Genomic DNA, 18,122 nt, shown 5'->3' on the forward strand with positions numbered 1-18,122 from the left:
TAGAGAAGACTCAGAGTTTGTGAGCTCTCAGGGCAGGATGATTCAGAGACTGAATAACATCCTCAGGACCCCTGTTCTTTGTGATGTGTGATGGTGATGGGCCTGCCCTCAGATGGAATCTGCCTCTGAAACAAATGTCCAGGGGCAGAAAGGGGCAGTCTCTTCTCAGTCCTCCTTCTTAGGATTTTATCAACCTTCTCAGAAGCCACCAACGAAAATCTTCTACCCTCAACAATCAGAAATGGGATCATGACTCTCTCTCTTAAAACTGCCTAAAGTAGCAAGACCTTAGAAGTTAGATCAGACCAAGCAGGATGTACCTCTGGTTCTGGAGATAGGATCACTTCCCACCACCATGAATCCCATGATGGGAGAAGAGTGCACACTGGGGTTTATGCTAGCATGGAAGGGGAGGGGCAAGCCTATTATGGAGGCAGAAGATTTGTTTTCTATTTTCTCTGTTCTCTCAGCGTGGCAACCACTCTCTTGAAGTCAGCATGCACACTCACCTCTAAATTTTTAAGATGCTGTTACATATATGTCTCTACTCTAAGTGTACCTAATTTTAAGCATTGTTCTGTAGCTTGGTCTTTTTCTTTTCTGCTTTTCCTTACTCCATTATATAAATCTATCTGTTCAGGTAATGACATAACACTATCAATTTATTCAGTCATTTTTGTAAGTGGATAGCTGTCTATCATAAACTCTATGCTTCTTCAATTCTCTCTTATTTTTTTTTTTAAATTACATCAGAGGCCTGATTGAAAGTAAGGTAGAAGTGTCTGGGTCTGACACATACTGAAACTCCTGTACCTCCAAGTGATTCTGTTGAAGTTATTGTCATTTTTATTCTTCTCACAGTCAGCAGCAAGGAGCACTTTAAAAACTATTCCTAGCCTCCATATTAGCTTTTCATCACCTTTTTCTTTGGGGAGGGGGGAAAAGGCCTTTTAAAAATCCAATACAGCCCGTGGTCTTTCTCCACAGGAAAATGCACACACACTCATATTCTTTATAGTTTTTGAAACGGTGAACCCCTGTGAAGCCAGTCACAGACCCTGGCTGAAGACACACATTTCCTCTGAACAGAGGCAATCAGATCTCATTCTCTTCCTTAGTGTGCTCTACAAGAAGGACAATTCTGCTTTCAATCAGTGAATTAAGTATGTGCCTCCTGGGAGAATGTGAGGATTGGCTTTTCTTTAAAACTCTTCTAACTTTTCTTTGGTCTTAACCCTTTGCAAGAGAAGTAGAGAGGTTCCCTAATAACTTATTTGATTCAAAATGCATACTCTCTAAGCTTCACTGTGCATTCTCAGTACAGTGAGTACTCCTATTATTTAGTGCATGAAACAATTTTCTCACATCCTATTATAATCATAGACTTCTTCCTTTAAGTAAGCTACAGGTACAAAAGAGTATTTTTTTTCCCCTTACATAATGACTGGCAAGGATGTGATGTTAGCTGGAAACCCCAACCTTCATTTCTTCTCTGCTTATTTCAGTTGTTACAATCTTCTTGTTATCAAATTGTAAATACATACTACTCCCATTGAAAATGGAGCAAATCTGTCAGTGTTTTGCCATTTCTCTATTTTAACTTCATGATCAGTAAGTGCTCCAGATTCTAAATTTTGATGATTTCTAAAGATGATCCACTTGTAAACACCTTAATCCAAGGTAACGTTGTCTCTCTCAGGGCTAATTTCCTCTACTGAACAGTGAGTAGGACTGACAAAAGAGGATTTATGGGTGAAATCTATTAGAGTGTAGAAGGGAGGACAATAGAAATTCCTAGGAATGTTTCTAGAGCAACAAATGAAGTAAGGCAGAACTTTAAATCCCATCTACAATAGTGGGATGATTCAAGAACACAATTAGGATTAGGTCAAATGGAGGAGGTTACACATGCTTCTCTAGAGTCCCTCAGAAATAATCCTCTGTCTAATATTAATGACAGTGAACTTAAGCAATTGAAGTTAAAAAATGTAAAAATAAATTATAGCATAATTATAAAGGTGTAACCAGTCCCACAGTTAAGACATATGGGGAGAGATTTTCGAGACAGGTGTAAGTCCCAGAAAAAGCATAGGGTCATGAGCCAAAGAATTTAAATTTCATGTAAAAAGTTTAGTAATACGTCTTTATGGAAAATAATAATTAGACTGAGTGAAACTCCTCAAAGGTAAAGGACTCCAAAAACTCTGAAGATAGTTTAAAAATATTTTAAAATAGAAACTGTCAAGGTAAATAAGTATCGAGACCAAATGTAAGGTCAAAATGGAAACTCTTGGTAATTTGTGAGCATCAAATTTAATTTTGGCCTTGAATGTATTGGTCAAACTGTGGAAACCTGGAACTTTCATTCTCATGACTATGTGGGGAATAGGACATATGAGATCATGTTTAAGATCCAAAAAAATGTGGAGCCTAATGAGATACTGCCACATAAAGCTGGAAACATATCCTCAGTGTAAGAATTATTGAGAAATGCACACGTTGTGCAGAAGGGAAGGAGAGCAAGGAAAATTTCCTGTTTTGACTTTAGAGTTGAATGGAGGGGAGGCATTTTCATAAAAATTGACAACCCTCATGCAGGTTTGTGACTCAAGTTTCTATCCCCTGTGGTGTCTATAAAAGCTCAAAGGAGTTGGATTCACAGTGGCTATACATGGGTAGTGTTCCTAGATACATAGTAGAAGCAAGCATTGACAGCATCGGAAGTAACATGAATGGCAGTCAGATTCAAAGTGTTCCTCAGGAAGTTCTAAGGAAAATGGTGGTGGGGAGGTCTCTATGAATAAGAATCAGGAAAAAAGGGCAATTTAATCACATCTAGTTTAGATCCTAGAATTATCTGAAATAGAATATTAAAAAAGTGTATTTATGGATTTTCAAAAATAGAGGATGGGAAATAAGAGGAAGGCGTAAAAGACCTTAAGGAAGAGAAAGCAATATTGAAAAAGACATGAACGGAGCATCAAGAAATTACAAAATCTATTGAAGTTAAAAAACCTTTGAGGAGATGTTAAAGATCAAAGTGCTCACACATGGTGAAAAACATAGTAGACTGAAACATAGGAGGGGAGTGTTTAGAGGTATCCAAAAAAGCAAGGAGATGGGAAATATGAAAGGGAGGTTAAGACACATGGAAGGTTGCATATTAAGATTTAACATACTTTTTGTGTTTTTATTGGTGCACTGTAGTTATGCATTATAGTGAGGTCCAGTCTGACATATCCACACATGCTTGTACTATAATTGCTCCATTTCAATCCCCAGTACTTCTACTTCCCCTCCCCCAGATACTGATTTTTCTTCTATTTATTTACTGTTCGTTTTTATTGGTGGAATTTACTGTGGTATAGTCATATACGTACATAGCATAATTTGATCAATTTAATTCTGTTATTTCTCCATTTTCCTATCCCTCATCTCTTCCCCAAGTCCCCTTCCTATACTCCACTGCTTTCCCATCAAATTTTCATAGGATCCACCACCTACCCCCGTCTCATGGGCTCTCCTCCTTTTTATTTCCTTATTTATCTATAGCTTCTGCATACTGCAGAAAAGATTTGACCTTTGACTTTCTGAATCTGGCTCATTTCACTTAGCATGAGGTTCTTTTGTTCCATACATTTATTAGCAAATGGCATAATTTCATTTTTCCTTATGGCTGTGTGTGTATTTACTACATTTTCTTTATCCATTCATTTTTTAACAAGCATCTGGGCTGGCTACATATCTTGGCTTTTGTGAATTGAACTACTATAAACATTGATGTGCCTATATCACTACAGTATGCTGACTTTAGTTCTTTTGGATAAATCTCAAAGAGTGGGATAGCTGGGTCATATGTGGTTTCATCCCTAGTCTTCTGAGGAATATCCACACTAATTTCCAAAGTGGTTATACTAATTTGCAGTTCCACCAACAATGTGTGAGTGGACATTTTCCCCTCACATCCTTGCCAGCATTTTTTGATATTTGTATTTTGATGATTGACATTCCAAATGGAGTGAGATAAGAATCTCAATGTAGCTCTGATTTGTATTTCCTCGATTATTAGGGATGTTGAAACATTTTTTCATATATTTTGGCTGAAAGCCCAGCAGAAAATAAGATAAAACAGGGAAGAGAGTATTCAAGAATTTTAAGGTTTACAATTCTCTAGAATTATTATAAGAAGCCGAATCCCAGATCCAGGAAGCCCAAGGGTCAGGAACAGAATAAACATTAAAAGACCACATCTCGGTACATCATAGAGTGATGGTAGAACACCAAAGACACAGAAGGCCTAAAGTGCATCCAGAGAAAAAAATAGATCATCTGTAAATAAGTTCTAGTTCCACATATGAAGGGATAAATAATGGCTTTCAAAGACATATGGAATTTTAGAGAATTATTTTATATGGTAAAAGAGATTTTGCAGATGTGATGAAGTTAATGGTCTAGATATGGGGAAATCATCTTGGATCATCTGGATGGGTCCTGAATGCAATTCCTAACATCATAGAGAGGGAAGAAAATGCAAATTAGACTATACAGTAGAGTAATGTTACCATAGATGCGATGATTGAAGATATAAACCAAGTACTAGTGATGTCTACCAGAAGCAGGGAGAGGTGTGGAACAGTTTTCTCCTAGAGTCTCCAGGAGTACATCTTGTTAACACCTTGATTTCAACATAGGAAGATTGATTTTGGACTCCCACCTTCCAGAATTGTAAGCGAATAAAACTGCTATCCTAAATTTGTGATAATTTGTTATTACAATTATAGGAAATGTATACACTGGATAGTAATGGAAGCCAGAAGACAAAGTCATATTACTTCTAGGGATAAGAGAAAACAGAGGCCAACTTAGAATTCTATCTTTTTAGAATGAGACCAAAATACACCTTCTAACAAGAAAAACAAAAAAACAAAAAACAGTTTATCATCAAAAAAACCCATATTAAAGAAAGTTTTTAATAATGTACTTCAGAAGAATCATCTCAGATGTAAGACTTGAGACCCAGAAAACAATGTCTGTCAAATATATTAGTTAATACTACTTACATAGATAAATACTGACTTTATAAAACAATGGAAATACACAGTAGAAGAGCACATAGAAAGATAAATTAAAATGCTGGAAGCTGTTGGCACATTAGTTGGGCTGATGGGGATTGAAAGTCAACACTGAAGAAGGGAGTAAAATTACTGATTAATATCACACTTTCAGGAAATGCATTAAAATGTCTAGGAAAACTGATAAAAGGCTTACATAGAAAATATAACCTTCAAAAGTCGATAAATGAAAACAGGAAAAAGGCCATTCCAAAAAGGAAAAAAATGACAAAAATGTGCAATATCAATAATATGGCAGAAATTAATCCAAATATTTCATCATCATCATCAATATAAATGATTAAAATTTATACTTAAGAAGTCAAGTATGGCATAAACATATCTGGTATATTTTTGTTTATAAGGGTCTCACTAAAATGTGAGACAGAGAAAGGTAGACACTAAAGAGGTGGAAGAAGTTAAAGCAGGCAGATAAAAGCCACAATAAAACTGGTGTACCTATCTTAATACAAGACACCTTAGACTGTAAGGCAAGATACACTATTAGAAGTAAAGAGATATGTACATACTGGTAAAAGATTCAGCAAAGAGTTATCATTTTTAAACTTTATATAACTAATAAAAATTCTTAAAATATGTTAAGAAAATATAGAGAATTCAAGAAGTAATAGGCAAATTCCTGATTTAATGGACCTAAAAATAGATGACTGACACCAACGACAGGACAGTGCACGCACGTTAAACATTCATACACCGTGCCCACAAAGCAATCTTCTTTGCAAAGAAAGAGCCAAGTCATATGGTTTCATGGGCTACTTCTACCAAATATTCCAGAACCTAGAGAAGATATTTATAGCATGAGACCTAGGACTACTATGCAGAATTAACAAAACAAAACAAAAATAACGTTCTACAAATCTGTATGCCAGAGACTGAGCCAATGGAAATTGAGCAAAACTGCAAATGCTGGACAGGAAACATTTAGGCAGTACAAATTAAAATCTAATAGACTGGGAAATATAAAGAATACAATGTTAGGTATAAGTAAGGATGTAAAGCAACTAAAAGTCCCTTTATCACAATGTGATTATAAATTGATACAACCTATTTGGAAATTTAGCATTACTTTGTAAATTTGAATGTGTTTCTATTCACTTATGAAGAACTTCCAATTCTAGCCAGGTGTGGTGGCGCATATGCCTATAATTCCATCAGTTTAGGAGGAGGCTGAGGCAGGAGGATGTGTGTTTAGAGCCACCTTATAGCAACTTAGTGAGGCCCTGTCTCGAAATAAAAAATAAAAAGGACTTGGGGTGTGGCTCAGTGGTTAAGCACCCCTGGATTCAATCCCCAGTATCAAACAAACAAAACAAAACAAAAAAACCCAAGAAATTCCAATTCTAGATATGTACTCTAGATAAATAGTTATATAAATGCATCAAGACACATACATAAGAAAAATATACATAAAAGCTTTTTTTTTTTGTAATAACAAACAAACCCAACATTCAAATGGTCATCAACAATAAGGGGAATAAACTGTTATAGTCATACAGTGCAATAATGTCTAGGTTTGAAAAATATTAAACTAGAGCCATCACCATGAATAAACAAAACAAAACAAAAAAACCTTAATGCTCAACTAGTGGTTTTAAATGTTGGTGAATATTGAAATTGTCTGGAGAGCTCATGGAGAATCCAGGGATTTTTCTTGTTGAAATGGAATAAGGTTGGACCTCCATAATTTTATTGAGTTTCCAGGTGACTCTGATGCTTAACAAAGTTTGAGAACCACTGCATTAAAGCACAATTCAGGGGGCATATATACTGTTCAACTTACACAAAGCTAAGTACAACATATGAGACCAAGCTATATGTCGTCAAGTTTACATACATGAGTTATAGCATGCAAAGTCAACTCTGCTGAGGAGGAAGTAGTAGGCAGTTGGGGGGAGAGAAGAAGTATCCAACCAAGATATATTATTTTATTTATTAGTTGGATGGAAAATACACCAAAATCATTTTATTATTCATTTTTAATGTATGCAGTGTTTGTACACAAGATAGATTTCACTGTATAAACTTAAGAATTAAGATTTATTTTGAGCCTGTGCACTCCAGTGAGCATCTGTGTATGATGTGTTCTCCTGTCTTCACTGCTGGATTATTGACTTCCAATAGTGGTGTATACATATTGTCTTGTTTCTTCTGCTCATCAGCAACACTTCTTGAAATGAATATTCAAGTGAGACAAAGAGAGCATTTGTTCTCCAAGTAGTTTATTTAAATTAGTTGCTTGGATTGCCCTCTCCACTTTTGGGATCGCCCAGAAGTCGGGTTCTGTCACTTTGGTCCAGAAGTATGCAGTCAGGAAACAGTGTATAGGGAATAATCCCTAATCACATCTGTGTAGTACTGTCACCAGAGGGAGTCCAACGAGATCCCAGGGAGGAGGATCTCAACTCAGGATGATGGGGGTCCTTCAAAAATGTCCCAGGAAAGAATTTCAGAATGTGTCAGAGGCACAAGCAGAGATTTATTCAGAAAATCTGGAACATGCATTTGAAGGGAGAGAGCGTCTGAGTGAGTACACAGACTATCTCAAAATTGAGATGTACTTTTTGGGTCTCAGGCTCTTACCTTAAAGGAAACTTTAAGGTTTGTGGGGAAAAATTAGTGTGATCACAAGATAGCTTATTATGGCCTGCTATTTCTCAGGATCTTTAGGTTGACATTGTCTCTGATATCTAATCCATAGATAATGTTTGGATTGTACCTATATTGAAAGTTTTAAAAAAATATCTTGTGGGCTGGGGATGTGGCTCAAGTGGTAACACTTTCGCCTGGCATGCGCGGGGCACTGGGTTCGATCCTCAGCACCACATAAAAATAAAATAAAGAGGTTGTGTCTACCGAAAGCTGAAAAATAAATATTAAAAAAATTCTCTCTCTCTCTCTCTCTCCTCTCTCCTCTCTCTCTTTAAAAAAATATTTTATATCCCTTTGCTTAATCTGTTCTAAAGATATCTGTGTTAGAACATTGTACATTTTCATAAGTGAGTAAATTTACAGTAACTTTAAGATTTGTAGATTTCTTAGAAATTTTGGAGTGACAGACCTGGGGAAAAAATCTGGCCTGGGGAGAGAAGGTATGAAGAACTTTAGCACAAGACTTTCAGATTAACGTTATAGTACTCTTCCCCTTCCTTTTGTCTCCTTTCTGTCTTTTATTTCTCCTATTCTATCTCAGTACTTAAGAGATCCAGCAGGACTAACATGACAGGGTCAGGGTCTGGCTGAAACCTGCTAGAATTGACTGATCTCATAGGTTCAGAATTGGAGTGAGGAGAAAAGCATATGTTTTTCATTGCCCTGAAAGAATTTAGGGAGTTGCTTTTGTGGATTCCTAGATTCTGATTGCAGGTATCTCTGTGCTAGGCAGTGAGGATAGTCCCAGGGGAGCAGAACAGGGAGTGGATGAGAGTGCATTGGGAGGCTGTGTGACCGTGCTCTGACCCAGAGTAAGTGGATGAGAACTGAGCCAGAGGAGACAGGAAGGTCCGCAAGTTTCCAAAAGATCCTCACCATGAGGAAGGAATATGACAGCTAAGAGGTTGGTCCGAGAGCTGTGCCAAGTCCTAAAGGAGTCCTGGGAGGGCAGAACGGAAGAGCAACAGTCCACAGACCAGGGCTCTGGCATCAAGGAGTTGAGGCCCTATCCCCTGCTTATATTCCAGCTCTCACAAGCTCACTTAGCCACTCACCCCAGGTGCTTCTACAGGCTGCCAGGGAAAGGTATACTTATACTTACAGAAAGGTACTGTACAACCTTAGGAGTCAGCTCCCTAACAGAGGTTCCAGGGTTCTGCCTGACATAGTGGCAGATTTTGCTGCTGCTGACTCTTTCTCCCAGAAGCTGAGGAAGCAGGAGAGTTTTAATAAAAGGGCTAGAGAGAGATTAGTGGAATAGAGTAAAGGGATTGAGAGGGAGGGAGGAGGGACAGGAAAAGGGAAGAGTGGTGGAATGAAATTGACTAACGTATGCTGTACATATATGAATTTATCACAGTGAATTTCATCTTTATGTATTTCTATAAAGGACTAATTTTAAAAAGTTCAAATAAATAGAAGGAAGACCTATACAATAAAGAAAAGGAGACAGAGAGGGAGGAGAGAAGGGAAAGGGAAAGTACTGGGGTATGAATTGGAGCAAATTATATTCCATGCTTGTATAATTATGTCACATTGAACCCCAATATTATGTATAACTATAATGCACTAATAAAACAATGAAAGGAAAAAGGTGGGATTCTAAAAAAATGACTGGTGCCCATACAGTGGTCTCTGTCATCAGGAAAATGTGGGAAATTTGATATACCCAAAATGAGACATACCCATTTCCTCTGGGAGGTGGGCTGTCTCTGATTCCCTTCCTTTCTGTACAATTCAAATTATGTGTTTCATGACCTCTTGCTCTTTCTAGATTAAAAATAAATAAATAAATAAATAAAATCCTCTTTATTCCTTCTCCAAGGCAAAACTCAGTGGTCTACTTGTTGCCCTTTCTTATATTCTTATTTTTGTGCGATTAGGATGTGATTTCTCTCATTCTGGATACCTGCTTAGGACAGGGCCATGGTCCCAGGGCAAACAGAGCAGAGACTGGCATGCACATTCAGACTCGGCTGTGTCCTCTGTCCCACTCCCACTGTGTTCTGGGCCCATCCTACCTGACCAGTTTCCTTACCTTTGATGGTCTTACTGGTGTTAATCTAGCAAGATCATCTTCTCTCAGTCTTTTGTCTTAAAGGCAAACTTCAGTGGATTTAAACCCAAATCTAGTATGCCAAATCCAGTACAGCCCTTTAATCTTTTTTGAGATCCCTGCAGTTCAGCACACTTAGAATCTATAGATCACATTAAAGCACAACCCTTAATATTTATTCATTCCCTGACTTAGCATGTGGTTTTAACTGACCAGGCTTCACAGCTTCTTAAGACAGTGACTGAATAAACTGTTAACGTTCTTGTCCCAGTGATTTTGAAACCTCAGATCATTAATGTCTAACCTCATTAGCTCCATTTATGCCATCACAGGTCTCAGAGCTTAGAATGGGTCATCTGTAAGGAAGAAGATTTAAGGCTTATTTTTAAAATATACTTTCTCAGAGTTAAAATCTTGACTTGCAACCAACCACTGATTCAGTCACTTTCCTGGAGACCGTGAACCAGAGTTTTTTCTTAGCCTGGCTGACCCTCTGTCCTACTGCTGGAACACTTAGCATAAATTCATTTCCATTTTTTGGTAGACCTGAGATGGGCCCAGCTGTGCAGCCTGCCATTCTTCTCTCTATCCTCTCTTCTTCCAGTTTTGTTCCTCTCTAATCCTCTCTCATACAGCAGCCAGAGGTTTTGATAATGCAAATCTGATTATGACTCATTTGTGCCTAAAACCTTTCAAGGTCTCCTCAATGCCCTTAGTGTAGGTATTTTAGTGGAACGTACTGACCCCCCAAACTCCCATCTGGTCGTGAACCTGTCTCTAGCCCTGTCCCTGACCACTCACTCCTTCCTTCTATGCCCTCAAAATGTACCCTGCAGAGGGGCTCAGCCTGCCCTCTCCAGATTGGTGAAGGCTCTAGCATTTCACCCTGTTGTCTCTACCCAGAGCAGGGTCCATCTGCATCAACTCACCCAGCTTCTGTGGCACTATCAGCTTCTCAGCTGAATCCTTCACAAGCACTTTGCTTAAAAAGTTCATTCTCAAGTTCAGTTACAGTGCTAATTCCTCATAAAAGCCTCCTCCTGGTCAGATCTCCCCAAGGGCCCGCTCCCTTTGCAATTTCTATGCTAAGGATGAAATAGGATAAGAGTAGTATCTACCTCACATAATTTTTAGTTTGTTGTGAACACTAAATGAGCTACTGCATGCAAAGAGCCTGGTATATGATGGATCTAACATGGTAAGCACAAGGGTGTCCTTAGCCCCTGAGACACTCAGTGTATTTCAATCTATGATGATAAAGAAATTCTTGGGATAGGATTATCTCTGTCTCCTGAATGGCTGTATCCCTGGTACTTAGTACAAGACAAACTTCAGAGGTGTTGGGTAGATTTGAAGGAATGAATGAGAAACCTCAGAGGTGTTGGGTAGATTTGAAGGAATGAATGAGTAAACAAAAAAAAAAAAACAAACCCAGATATGTTTGCAAAATTTTTATGTAAATATTTTCATAAAATCAATCTAATTATTAAGGAATTCTAGGAAGCTCATTGAATTTTGATCAACTATGTCAGGAAAAAAACCCCAGCTTTTCCTGAATAAATCAGGTAGATGACTCTCAATAGGGAATTTAGCCTTTACATCTCGCTTATACCTACCATGAGAGATGACAGCATTGGTTCCTAAAAGCTTGACACCATAGAAACCAGCACATTGGTGGTTAGTGTCAGAATCTTTTTCTGGCTTTCAGGGAAAATGAATAATCCTACTTGCACCTAACATAGCAAGTATTGTTTGTAAATAAGCAACTACTGAAATATATAGTCTGGTCCAATTCTTTGGCTTAGTTGCCTTGGCTCTTTGGGCTATGATCTGTATGCCTCAAGATGTTTTTTTCTTCCCTATGACAGTTCATGAGTTGATGGTAAGCATGGGTCTGGTTATTTCTCCAGGAAATCAGTGACCCCGAGATCCTGGATCTGGTTCATAGTGCTCTGGGCAGGATGACTGTGGTCCGGCAAATCTTCCCATCTGCAAAGGACAACCAGAAATGCATGAGGAACAATCATCGCATCTCCTCCTTGCTCTGCGACCCCCAGGAAGGCTACCTCCAGATGCTGCAGGTCAGTGTGTAGTCTGCCCTCCTGGGCACCCTCCACCCAGGAGTCTTACCCACACCCTTGGCCGCCTTTAGGAAATACAGTGGAACCTCCTAGGCTCCAGCTGAGTACTATTGCCCACTAACTTTAATTGCTAGAACACTGTCGTTTGCTGAAGGTGAAGCCAGTTGACTGGGCAGCATCTGAGTATCACTTGTGGAAATTATTCCTGTTGTCAGCAGGCAGGGCTTGTTAGCTCATGGGGTGCCCCTGGTATTTAAAAGTTATGTGCTTAGCAGGGAAGAGGTTGCTGTTTCTTAGACATCTGTGATGACTACTTTCTGGGGATGGGTTCCTCTGTGAGGGCTGGGGATGGAGACTTCCCTTGAGCTCTTCCTTGTTAAAAGTCACTGCAGATAGCTCCTGAAAAATAACTTGGAACTACCCCAGCACATCTGCTGAATGCTGAGGCTTAGCTCAACCAGAATACTGCTAGATCCTCAGTCAAGCAGGGAGGGGTCAGGGGATCAGACCAGGACATGGCTACCTGCTCCATTCTTTCTGAGGTGAGAGGTACAGAGTGTTTATAGCCAGTTCTTTGGCCACCTCCCTAGAATATGTGCAATCTGCTTTAGTTTGTCTTAGGGCCTTGGAATAGAATGGAAGAGCTTCATGCCTGTTGTATAAGGTGGGTTTTTCTCTGGGTGTTTGGGAGCAAGAAGGAAGCAGTGTAGTGAGTACTCACTGGCAGTCCCAAACCTGCTTCTCTCTTGGGAGTGTTAAACACAAGGAAACCATCATTGATGCTTGATGAGAGCAAGACAGAAATTTTTTTCCAGTTGGGATTATGAAAATTGCTCAGAAGTGTGTATGCATAATATACTCACCTTGCAGCATTTGAAACTGTTTCCACCTTCTTCACCTGGACAGACCTGGGAAAAGAATTGGAGTGAGGAAAAAAGCATATGTTTTTCATAGCCCTGAAAGAATTTAGAGAGTTGCTTTTGAGGATTCCCAGATTCTGATTGCAGGTATCTCTGGGCCACGTTAAAGGTGACTGAGTCTGCTCATGAGAGTGTCAGCCACAACCAAGAACATTTTGATATCACTGTATCAAGGGCTGTAAATTTGTGTGTGGGGGGATTATTAGAATCTCAAGTGGGTAGTGGACATATTTAACTTGCCAGATAATTGAACACATCATAAAATCTTATATTGGGATTGGGGGAAGAAAACACATCTTAAAGATGATAAACATAAGAAATGTGTTCTCAGTGGATGGGAAACACAACAGACATTGATTTTAGCTGAAATAATCCCCTCTTCCTTGGTGCCCATGGCACCAGGAATCCCATCAGTTCAATGAGCTGGATGAAATGTCTGGAGTCTTAGGAAAATGTTAATCAAGAGAGTATAACAATAGCTTCCACAGAGCCCATGAACTTGAGAGTCCCGGGACTCTAGGTCAGAAAGGCCTTTGGTGCAATTTTATATTTTGGGATGCTGCTGGTCTATTCTGCCTTCCACCTTTCTAGAGACTGAAGAGGTGGAAAGGACCAAGTAAGTCCCTTTTATTGGGCCTCTGTATGTATTATTCCTGCTGTCCACGGGGATGGAAGTGGAATCAGTCAAGGGGGTAGGCAGTAGTACCCATCCCCATCCAGGGCAGGAGAAGGAATTTGCTCTGTGTGGGGTCAGAAAATGTCTGAAGATTCTCCCCAGATTCTTTCCCCCATGAAGGGCTTCACTCCTCTCCAAACATGTCATCCTAGCCCTTCCCTGCCTCATATTCCTCTATTCATTTCTCCAATTCTTGCTAAGTCCAGCTGCACTCAGCCTACTGGAAGAACAAAAGAGGGGTCACTTTCCTTTGCACAAAGGTGGGTGGAATAGGCTCAGGCAGGGGAGGGTGGACGGTATTTCTCATCAAGGTCTGTGATTACTCTTTTTGCTCTGGACTATGATGTACAAATTGGTGGGCCTTTTGACTGTGCATCAGACACACTGGCCACAAGGGATCTGTTAATTGGGGGACAAAAGAGCAAAAAGACTGAGGAGACTAAGGCGGAGTGCAGCTGAGGGCACCCTAAATTGTACCCAATAAGAGGATAAATAATGGCAAAGCTCTGAGTTGTGTGGCTAGACATCATCAAGTGAAGTAAATGAAATATCAGACACAGGAATTCTGGAATAGCCTACCCTGTCTCTATTCCTACTGAGACCCAGGCATTCATAAGAGCAAAATTCAAGAATACCATAGAGACCTGGAGTTGTGGGGATGCAGCAGCAGAATAGCAGCCAGGTAGCCTGGGTAGAAATCCCAGTAACTCCAGTTACTAATTACTTAATAATAATTGTTTATTTTTTATTCTGTGCCTCAGTTTCCTTCTCTGTCCATTAGTTATGAGAATATTACCTACCCCACTAGAGTTATCATGAAAACAAAGCAAAGGAACAAATGGAAACCATTCAGAGCACGGCTGAACTATGAACAGTAGCCTCATTCTTGAGGGTAGGGCCAGGTGCATTCAAGATTTCCATGGAAAGGCTGAACATGGCCATATAGATATGGACAGTCATATACTCTACCTGTCTTTCTGAGTATACTTAACAGCATTGCCATGGGTAGAATAACATTTCTCATCTTTCCAGCCCCTTATAACAAGACTTTGAGTACCTGTTACTGTCCATATGACTCATCTGGGTGCTTAGTCACTGCTGCCTTGCTAGGGAGAGGAGACATCATACCTTTTATACCAGTTTAGCACTTCATGTGAGACCCTGCTCATTGAAGACCCTCAGTAAGGACTTATGGGCTTAATCTCTTAAGAATGAAGGTGTTAACACAAGTCTCTCAGAGCCATAGAGATCTTTATCTCTTTCTATGCAAAACATATCCATATCCATGTAAAACACTTCATTAAAGACACTTCTACTTACATTAGGTTGCATCTGCTTCCCCCTGAGCAGTGTCTGATGGAAGAGAAATGTGAATTTATTTACTCCTCCTGCCCAACAACCACTTGGGCAGCTTGTAGGTTCATCTCATTTACAAGCCATTCCCTTCGAGTTTCCTCAGAAACTATTACCACTTCTTTCTTTCCTAATGATAGTGTAGAAGGCAAACTAATTTCTACTAGCCTCTAGCTGTGAGATTTATTGAGGAGACTCTAACATGCTTGGAACAACCAACTCAAGGAAAAAAAAAAACAACAACAACATTGATGTCATGGATTATTAACTTTGTCTTGATGAAATTAATGAAAATCCTCTTGGAAATGGAGCTCTCCAGTCCATCTTAGCTCCTTCCCCCAGATGGCTGCCTTTGAGATGGTAATTCTGGTTTAGGAGTCTCTGTGAGGACCATCAAGAGCAGGGCGTTTTTGCAAGATCATCCATCTCTTGGCCTCAGAAACTCCATCTTCCTCTATTAGGCCTATGGTCAGTGCTTTCTGTGTTTGAAAGCCAACCAAGCGCTATTATAGCAAATCACTTTGGTAGCTATTTAGTAGAAAGAAAGTCCCTTGGAAGAAAAATACCTAAATAAATAGCTTCTAGTGGCTCCAAAAGCTTTGCATTTGCCACTATGTAGCAGTGTTGTTTATCTTTCCCTACGAAGTACTGTCTGATTTGGGGGTGTTTCTCATTCTTGTTTTCTTGACAAGTTAGTTTAGGGCTCATGTGACTCAGTCAGTAATAAAAGTGATAACTGGTCCCTTAGAACCCTGAGACTTGGTACAAGTTTCACGGACAGTCTTGCTCAGAGAAAAATCTGTATTATACTGTCTTCGGAACTGCAATGCCCAGCAACTTCAGGCCTGTAATTGAAGTAACAGACACATTATCACATTGCCACTTCATTTATATTTAAATGTGTTTCCAAAGGGGAACAAGCAAACCATATACATGGTGTTGTCTGGTCACTGTGGAGCCTGAGCCAAGAATTAAGCTGTGGGGGCTAATGCAGTATTATTATAAAATGCTCCCTCAGGTTGGAATTTCTCTTCTTTGTGCATTTAAAAAATGGTGAGTGGCTTGATGGAATCACTCTCCCCACCCCATCGTGCTCAATCTGTTAAAGCATTTCAACCCCCTCTTCCTCACACATTCTTATCTATTTCCCTAGAGCTTTCTGAACTCTTCCCTGGCTACAAGATTTTTGTCAGCCTGTCAGGAGAAGTCTTTCATCTGGAGCATTTCTCGAGTCTCCCCACACTGGCTAACTTGGATTTTGTGTCATTTTCAGTGGATTATGTGAACCTAAAGGCTCAGACAGGTGCATTTGACAAGGAGAGCCAGGAAGCCCATGTCGGACAAATGCATGGGTAGTCTCCTTGGATGCAGCTGGTTGTTGTTCTGACCGCAGGTGGCCGTATGTGCATTTGGAGTCCCGAAAGCCTTGGGTAGAGACAGATGCCCCTCTCTGCCCTCCATACTCTCCTCTTAGATTCAGTGCTGAACCGAGCCCCCTGCGTCCCCTTTGCCCTCTGCCACCATCTGCTACATCCTTAGGTCTGACCATGATGTCCTCTCTCAGGACAGGTGGGCTGGCAGCAGTTTGGCACAGAGGCCTTGCCTGGGGATGGATTCCTCAAGCTGTGGCATCTGGACATCAGCCTGTCCTCCCAGCTGGACCCTCTGTCCACTGCTTATCTGATGTTGCTGGCTGACTAGAGCCTGTCTAAGGATCTGGTCAGAGGTCAGTGCCTGCTGTTTGCTTCTGTGCTATTTCCCTGAACAGTCCACTTTGCTTGATTAATGACAGAAGGAAGAGAATCCTGGGCTCTGTAGAAGCCCTGAGGAAATGCGGCCTTTTGCAATGAAAACATTTCCCACATTTCCAGCTCTGGTGTTGGGCAGACGATGGTCTGATGCAGATGCAGCTGGCCTGTGTGGCTCTGACCCTGGCCTGCTCTTCATCTTCTTTTGACTTAAAGGATGATACTTACCATGGTAATGTGGACTTACAATTTCTGAGCCCCTAAAATGTAACAGAGCCAAGCCTGGAGCACCCTTAACTGGAGTCATAGATTTACTAAGGCAAAGACGAACACCCAGCGCTGGGGAGTCAGACACTCTGACTGCGCTGCAGACAAGTTTACCCCAGGCCTGCTCCCTTCAGTTCTGATAGGGAGATGCAGAGGTCTCATCCTGCTGACATCCAGATAGGCTTGGGAGTTCAGCTGTCTTGAGGAACTCAGCAATTTCACCAGGGGCTTCTATTTCATTACTTCTGGAGGTAGAAGAGAATCCAGGCTTCCAATAAGATTGCTTCTACCCTGCCTTATGCTTATCCAGATGGGAAATCAGTGTCTTCTTGGTTTCCCAAGACAACAGATTCCTACCTGAGCAAGGCACTTCCTACAGTCTGAATACTTGTGTCCCTTCAAAATTTCTATAGTTGAAATCAATCCCCAAATTGATGGCATTTGGAGGGGGTGGTGCGGGTCCTTGGGAAGAGTTAAGGTCATGAAAGGGACTTGAAGCGTCCACAGTTATCCCCTTATAGCACACAAGGGCACAGCTAGAAGACTGCATCTATGAACCAGGAAATAGGCTCTCAAGGAATACTGTGTCTTCCAGTGCTTCAATCATAGAATTCCAGCCTCTGCAACTCTAAGAAGTAATTTTCTATTGTTTATATGCCACCAAATCTATGGTACTCTCTGGAAGCAGCCTGAGCTGACTAAACAGTCTCTGAGTCTCAGAGACTTGTGTTATGTATGATGGAGAAAGGGGTATTTGCACTGCAGCTGCACAAATAGCCTCTGATATTTTAAGTCCTCTCCTGCTGGGGAATATTCCATGCTCCCAAACACTGCGTCCCCATCCCAGTGCTTCTTCATCTCTCCATCTTGCTGGCCTCCCTGTCTTTCCTGTTTTCTTCCTCTGGGTTTTGACTCTCAAGCAAACTCTCCTTATTGTCTCATGAAGATCAATTTGACAATTTTACTACTGGGTTTTGCTCCTGTTGACACCAGGTATGTTCCTAGATAAAATGTAGTTACTGGTAAAATGAAAATGCTATTTCTAACTCTTCAAAAAAATATAGGATCCATTTTTCCCATCCTTGGATCTGGGTCAATTTCGTGTGATTGGTCTGTAATTCTTTAGTAGCCAAGCAGATCCCTTTGGATATGCTAGCCCCCATCAAGAGCTCCTGGCTAAGTTCTCTTTTCTGCCTCCCAGTGATGTGTCCTGTCTTCCCAGTTTCCTTTCTGAGGACCC

The 18,122-nt window shown here is 40.4% G+C and overlaps 1 protein-coding gene across 1 annotated transcript in view; it reads left to right on the plus strand.

Moving 5' to 3' along the window:
- The window catches only part of Grid1 (glutamate ionotropic receptor delta type subunit 1), a 711,129-nt gene that overhangs the window by 468,062 nt on the left and 224,945 nt on the right, over positions 1-18,122 (plus strand). Inside the window, exon 6 of the mRNA XM_027939978.2 lies at positions 11,748-11,918. Coding sequence (XP_027795779.1) covers positions 11,748-11,918 — 171 coding nt within the window. The remainder of the gene's footprint in view (positions 1-11,747; positions 11,919-18,122) is intronic.

This window comes from Marmota flaviventris, chromosome 4 (assembly GCF_047511675.1).
Source record: "Marmota flaviventris isolate mMarFla1 chromosome 4, mMarFla1.hap1, whole genome shotgun sequence".
Lineage (NCBI taxonomy): Eukaryota > Metazoa > Chordata > Mammalia > Rodentia > Sciuridae > Marmota > Marmota flaviventris.